The 7,720-nt window shown below is 45.9% G+C and overlaps 1 protein-coding gene across 1 annotated transcript in view; it reads left to right on the top strand.

The window, feature by feature from the left end:
• Positions 1–426: 426 nt before the first annotated feature.
• The window catches only part of brinp2 (bone morphogenetic protein/retinoic acid inducible neural-specific 2), a gene marked incomplete at both ends in the record, with an annotated part of 193,619 nt that continues 186,325 nt past the window's right edge, over positions 427–7,720 (top strand). Inside the window, 2 exons of the mRNA XM_083781950.1 lie at positions 427–524; positions 698–886. Of these exons, the coding sequence (XP_083638076.1) occupies positions 427–524; positions 698–886 (287 nt within the window). The remainder of the gene's footprint in view (positions 525–697; positions 887–7,720) is intronic.

The raw sequence follows: 7,720 nt of genomic DNA, 5'->3' as shown, positions 1-7,720 counted from the left end.
ACGATTAAAACGTTTTTAAGCTGTGATGGAGGGCAATAATCAATCTCTCTCTCTCTCTCTCTCTCTCTCTCTCTCTCTCTCTCTCTCTATCTCGGCCAGAGGAACTAATAGTCTCTCTCCCTCTCTCTCTCTCTCTCGCTCTATCTCGGCCAGAGGAACTAATAGTCTCTCTCTCTCTCTCTCTCTCTCTGCCAGAGGAACTAATAGTCTCGCACTATCGCTCTCTCTCTCTCTCTCTCTCTCCGTCCCAGAGGAACTAATAGTCTCTCTCTCTCTCTCTCTCTCCCTCCCTCCCTCCCAGAGGAACTAATAGTCTCTCTCTCTCTCTCTCTCTCTCTCCAGGCCGGAGGCGGGTGTTATCGTCAGAAGAAATGCCGGTCCCAGGTGCCCTAGCACACCACCACCACCACCACCGGGACCATGACCATGGCAACGCCTCGGCCAATGAGAAGTAGAAGAGAGAGTCATGGCTCCGCCCCTCCTCCTCCTCCACCACCGCCGCCCCCGCGTGGCGGCGTTAGATGGTCGACGGCCCCCCCCCTCCTCCTCCTCTTCCTCCTCTTCGTCCTTCATGCTGCTATGGTGGCTGCCGTGGGCGTTGCTGATATTCTGGCTGCAGCCGGGGCCCAGCCTGCAGGCTGAGCTGGTGGGAGGAGGAGGGGGGAGGAGGAGGAGGAGGGGGGCAGGGGGGGAAGGGCAGCTCCTCCTCCTCCTCTTCGTCCTCCTCTTCGTCTTCGTCTTCATCGTGGGGGTTCAGCTCGCGGCAGAGCGGCGGGAAGCTGGACTGGCTCCTGTCGGAGAAGGGCCCGTTCCACCGCTGCCCAGAGTACATGGAGTTCAGAGAGCGCTTCACGCTGGGCTTCTCCACCAGATACAAGATATACAGGTAAGGGTGTGTGTGTGTGTGTGTGTGTGTCTGTGTGTGTGTGTGTGTGTGTGTGTGTGTGTGTGTGTGTGTGTGTGTGTCCAGAGCATATCTCGCAAACTGCTTTGATTACGGTTCATTCTCAACCTTTTTTTTTTGTGGTGCAGCCACACTCCAATGACCAGCAAATATGTCTGTCCCTATCTGTGTATGTCTGTCTGCACGTACGTCCCTATGTTTAGGGTACCAACATGACAAACATGTTGTCTTTTAGTATGGAGGGACTACAGCCCTCCATTACATGTTAGTCTTTTAGTATGGAGGGACGGACATTTTGTCATATAGCTTTAGTCAACAATTGTGACAAGCAAGGAGAAGCAGCGCAGCATTGAACAGTCGGGGTGAAATGGTCGACACGGTGCTTGACGAGAGGCATGAACCATTCTTAACGGCTTCTTTGGCCTTCAGCTTGACGCAGCTATACGCTGCTGTTAATGAGCACCAGTATATGACTATGAGTACCAGTAGGGGCGCTGTTGTGCCAGGAACAGAGAGAGAGATAGTGCTGTGCTGCACTGTTGCCTGCTAATATATGAGAGAGAGAGAGAGAGAGAGAGAGAGAGAGAGAGAGAGAGACGAGAGAGAGAGAGAGAGAGAGAGAGAGAGAGAGAGAGAGAGAGAGATATAGGTGGGGGGTTGGGGGGGGAATTGCACCACTCAGTTCATTAAGGAGTTGGTGAGCAGGTTACAAACTGAAGTACTACAGGTCATCAATTTGATATTTGAAAAATAAACTAAATTAAAACGCAGTCCATCCATGCAAGGGCAGACAAGAACAGCCAGGTGCATAATTAATACTTTGCAGACACTTGTCACATTATGCAATCATTGCTCTAAAAGCTTGAATGTTGTTGCGTGCACTTTGCCTGAAAATGATAGAGCCACAGAGACAAATTATAGTTATTATATCCAATGCTGTTTTGTCCAATCCTAGGACCATAGTCTCTCTCTCTCTCTCTCTCTCTCTCTCTCTCTCTCTCTCTCTCTCTCTCTCTCTCTCTCTCTCTGCACTGAGAGTGAGTTATGTTTGTGACTCAGTCTCACCTAAAAAATGTGTGAGCTTCCAAAAATAATAATAATAATAATTACATGTAACCACTAATGTTTGTACTTAAAAAATAGCCACTCTACAAGCTCACAACGTGTCGTGGTGCGATGTGTTGTGAGCTTGTAGATCGTCTATTTATACTACAGTTGAAACTTGCCAATGCCAATACTTTTGTACTTTTACTCAAGTATATTCTATATTCTATTACCAAACTTTTACTTAACGTAACCAGGGGTCCATGCTTCTTTCTCAAACTTCATGAATGACCATAACAGCTATAGGTCTGTACCTCAGAGTGTACAAATGGAACCAAATGAACCCATAAGATAAGAGTCAATTTGGTACCATTTGTACTCGAGTTAAGGGGCAAAATTGTATATCTTCTATTTTCCAAAAAATCAAGTACAGTCAAGTCATCAAATAAAAAGGCATGCATTGCTCTAAAAAAGGGAAAAGAAGTATATTCCTAAGCCTACCTTCAGGAGGCCACAGCAGCAATTGTCCTAAAGCTCTGAATGGATTCAGATCAGATAAAGCCTCCAAAATGTTCCTTGACCAAACTTTTCTTCTTCCAGATCTCAAAGTTTTCCTCAAAGCCCCATGAACTACTGTGTGGTTTATTAATGTCTGATTATGGTTTATTATTGGCCTTAAAAGAGTCTCTTTGTCTTATACGCTCTTTGACAAACTACTTAAAAGCCTTAAAAGAGTCTCTTTGACAAACTACCACCAAACACTCCTTTTGACACCTAAACATGGAGCCTCTGGCGGCCTCACTTCCTGTAGTTTTATAGCTGTTCCTGGTACCTCACTTCCTGTAGTTTTATAGCTGTTCCTGCTACCTCACTTCCTGGAACTATTGCTAACATGTCTTTCCCCCACAGCTCCCCCTATGAGCAAACCTTGTCAACAGAAAATAAATGACCATGGTTTAACTACACTACATTTCGGGGTTAAATAATTATTTTTCAACCATATTTTAACCAATATATTCCCCTGCCGGGCCATTTAGTTTTTTTTTTATTTTTACTTCAGATGCTGAGCATTTCACTCTGAAAGGGAGAGTTGGCACTCAGTTGGCACTCTGCACCATACTGTACCACTACTGCACATACTGTACTATCTTAGCAGTGCTATCGTCTTTAAACCATTTAGGCCTGACGTCGAAATAAATAAAAAAATCTTCTAAATTCTGACATCCTCATGTTTCTGTATCAGTGGTACTCCATATTTCATGTCAAGGACCCCCAGAATCATATGTAATTGGCCACCGACCCCCATCTGAAAACATGTAGTTCCAGGGACCCCCCCCCCGGAAGCAAAGATTTGAGTTAAAAACGTTTGCTCTGAAAGAATATATATACAAAGATTTGAGGCACATTGTCACAATTTTGCTAAAATAGCAGACCTACAAGCACAGAGTGCCGCGCTATGAGCTTGTAGTTCTGCTATTTTTCAATAGCTAAAGCATAATGTAATGCTTAAAACACCAAAAGGGGGTTCCCGCCCCAAAAAGTTAAACAATATCATTGCTTTTACCGCGGGGAGGGAAAGGCTGTCTCTAGTCTAAACGATCCTCCCACACAGCCCACACACGACACTGACTCCACTATAGTTATCTTTTAATAAGGGCTAATGTGGAAGGCGGACGGAGTAGATGCTAGCCGCATTTGTCCTGGGCTAACCTATAAAAGCTCTTAAATAACAGTCACTGCAAACCACATGTCACCTAACCACTTAAACCACTTACATAAATCCTATATTCTTCGGTGACCGGTGTTCTCCAGGGGTCTATACTAGGTCACCTCCTTCCCGCCCCCCCCATCTACACTAAATGGCTTTGCCGATCTACTATGCTGTGATGCATTGTGAACTTGTTGTTGAATGTTTGCCTAATATTATCAATCAAATGTAACCACAATGGAAATAAGTAGGGATGCACCGAAAGGGAAATTCCTGGCCGAAACCGAATATCCGAATATGATTAAAATTATATATATTTTTTCCTACCATTGCTGTCATGGCCGTACCTTAAAGCTATACCTGATTTATGGCAAAATAAATGTCTATGGGAAAACTTAACTTAAATATTAATCACTATTATGGGTCCATAAAACATTTATTCAGCTCTTTTGAATGCATTAATTGCATACACTATTCAGTGATATATTTTCTGCCTATTCGGGCCGAAACTGAATAGGCCGAAAATGCATTTTTAGCCATTTTCTGACGATTGATGATTTTGACTACTGGGTGCAATAAACGGTTTTGTGAATTTTGTGGACAATCAGTCGATCCATCGATCAATATTATGACATGCCCAAAATAGGGACGCCTGGGTTTGAGTGATCTGTTGTTAAATGTCACACGTACGTACATGAAGTACAGTACATGTACAAGTAGCCTACGTACACAACACACATAATGTTGGAGCCATTCAGGACGATAACCCCTTTGGGGTTTTAAGCATTAAATACCTTAGCTATTGAAAAATAGCAGATCTACAAGCTCGTAGTGCATGCAGCACTTGGTGCCGCAATTTAGAAAAACCGTGAAAATGTGGCGCAATTTTTTGAATGTATATTCTTTCAGAGCGAACGTTTTTTAACTCAAATCTTTGCTTCTGGGGGGGTGGGGGGGGGGGGTCCCTGGAACATTCAGATGGTCGTCGGTGGCCAAATCAAAAGTATCAGGTCGACAAGCCTCGAAACACGTGGAGCTTGTGGTTCTGATTGATTATTTTCCGTGACGCCGTTATACGAATATTATTGAATTGGTGGCCGTCAGTGAGGAGAGAGAGAGAGAGAGAGAGAGAGAGAGAGAGAGAGAGAGAGAGAGAGAGAGAGAGAGAGAGAGAGAGACAGAGACCTCTGTAGGCTGTAGTGTGCAGCTTGACGTTCAGGGTCTGAACCTCATGAGGGGTGCATATAGGGACACGTAGTGTGACAAACAAAGCTCACCACCACCCAGGTCTTGTCGCCCGCGGGCGTGTGCATGAAACGGGACCGCACGTGACAATTTCACGGGACAGCGCCCCTGAAAATACCGTTGGCACATTCGCCGTCGCTCAACTTCTCCACACGTTCCAAAACCAACGCACGCTACACTCTCATTGAAAATGAATTACTAATATGTGCGTCGTGTCAGTCAGTCAGTCAAGTCCTGGAGGAAGGAAAGGCACGGGAGCAACCCAGACAGTTATCCAATTCTGAACGGGAACACCCTTTTGGTGTTTTAAGCATTATGTTATACTTTAGCTATTGAAAAATAGCAGATCTACAAGCTCATAGCAGTTCTGCTATTTTTGAAAAAACGTGAAAATGTGGCGCAAATCTTTGAATATATATTCTTTCAGAGTGGTAAATGGTAAAATGGTAAATGGTGCATTTATATAGCGCCTTTATCCAAGGCGCTTTACATAGATTGTGCATTACATTCACCCATTCACACACACATTCATACACCGATGGATATCACAGGCCTCTGAGATGCACCAGACCAGCCTATCACAGGCCTCTGAGATGCACCAGACCAGCCTATCACAGGCCTCTGAGATGCACCAGACCAGCCTATCACAGGCCTCTGAGATGCACCAGACCGGCCTATCACAGGCCTCTGAGATGCACCAGACCGGCCTATCACAGGCCTCTGAGATGCACCAGACCGGCCTATCACAGGCCTCTGAGATGCACCGGACCAGCCTATCACAGGCCTCTGAGATGCACCGGACCAGCCTATCACAGGCCTCTGAGATGCACCAGACCGGCCTATCACAGGCCTCTGAGATGCACCGGACCAGCCTATCACAGGCCTCTGAGATGCACCGGACCGGCCTATCACAGGCCTCTGAGATGCACCGGACCAGCCTATCACAGGCCTCTGAGATGCACCGGACCGGCCTATCACAGGCCTCTGAGATGCACCAGACCGGCCTATCACAGGCCTCTGAGATGCACCGGACCAGCCTATCACAGGCCTCTGAGATGCACCGGACCAGCCTATCACAGGCCTCTGAGATGCACCAGACCAGCCTATCACAGGCCTCTGAGATGCACCGGACCGGCCTATCACAGGCCTCTGAGATGCACCGGACCAGCCTATCACAGGCCTCTGAGATGCACCGGACCAGCCTATCACAGGCCTCTGAGATGCACCGGACCGGCCTATCACAGGCCTCTGAGATGCACCAGACCGGCCTATCACAGGCCTCTGAGATGCACCGGACCAGCCTATCACAGGCTTGAGGCACGGTGGAACTCCTCCCCTTAAGAGTTGATGCTTCCACAAGGCATTATTTATGTCTTTAATTATGTTGTCCTGTTTATTGTGTATTGTTGTTTTGCTCTTGGTATTTTAGTATTATATTATGTTGGTTACTGGGGGTATAAACACTGTACAGCACTTTGGTTCAACATTGTTGTTTTAAATGTACTTTAACCCATTCTATACGGGAACCCATTTTGGTGTTATAGCATCATGTTATGCTTTAGCTATTGAAAAATAGCAGACCTACAAGCTCATAGCGCGCCACCGAGTGGCGCGCTACGAGCTTGTAGGTCTGCTATTTTTGAAAAATCGAAGAATGACTGACATAGAAGACAATTTTAGAATCTGATCTCAGGTCAGAATTATGGAAAACTGTCAGGATGTAGAAGACATTTTTAGAATCTGATCTCAGGTCAGAATGGGTTAAAAGTACTCTCTATAAATGAAGTGGACGTGATGTTCAGCTTGAGTGAACCAGAGCATGATGAGCCAGCGCAGCGGAGCAGCAACAAAGCTAACGACCCCATAATGAAGGGGAGAACACTCAGACGCACTGCTTGTACTTAAGGACACGACTATATGGAGCTAAAGACCAACTGAACAGCATCAGTGTGCGTGTGTGTGTGTGTGTGTGTGTGTGTGTGTGTGTGTGTGTGTGTGTGTGTGTGTGTGTGTGTGTGTGCGTGCGTGTGCGTGTGTGGGTGCGTACGTGTGCTAGATTTTGTGGGAGAAATAAAGCAACCGGGTTTAGGATAACAAGCTCAAAGGAATCGACTATAGGCCACATTATCATTTAACCCATTCTGACCTGAGATCAGATTCATACCAGGTTTCCACTGGACACACTACTGGTCTGATTAACCCATTCTGACCTGAGATCAGATTCTAAAAATGTCAGTCGTTCTTCGATTTTTACAAAAATAGCAGACCTACAAGCTCGTATCGCGCCACTCGGTGGCGCGATATGAGCTTGTAGATCTGCTATTTTTAAATAGCTAAAGCATAACACGATGCTAACACCAAAATGGGTTCCCGTTCAGAATGGGTTAAACTAATAGCCGATCTGGTAAGATGTGGCTCCTTGGCACAAAACATAGGGACAAATAAGCAACTACAATTTTGAAACAAGGCCCCAAAAAAACACAACCCGCAAAAACCTACTAAAGGCTACATGGAACTTGACAGAAAAAGAAGTCCACAGTTGCTTATAATAAGTGGACATGGCAACACTGCACTGCATTTACAGTAGTTGAGTGGATGCCAGGTCTGTACGATATTACAGAAGAATGCCATGCCAACATCATGCCAACAGCATGCCAACATCATGCCAACATCATGCCAACAGCAGAGCAGCACGATTAACTTCTCTGGCAGGAGATTGGAAATGTAATCACGGCCCTGATTGCCCTCATTGTATCCCACTGAATGAGCGCGCGCGCACACGCACACACACACACACACACACACACACACGCACACGC

The sequence above is a fragment of the Protomyctophum parallelum genome (assembly GCF_964188405.1).
Source record: "Protomyctophum parallelum genome assembly, chromosome: 14".
Classification (NCBI taxonomy): domain Eukaryota; kingdom Metazoa; phylum Chordata; class Actinopteri; order Myctophiformes; family Myctophidae; genus Protomyctophum; species Protomyctophum parallelum.
Note: the sequence above shows the minus strand (reverse complement) of the source record. Positions and strands in the feature narration are given on the sequence as shown.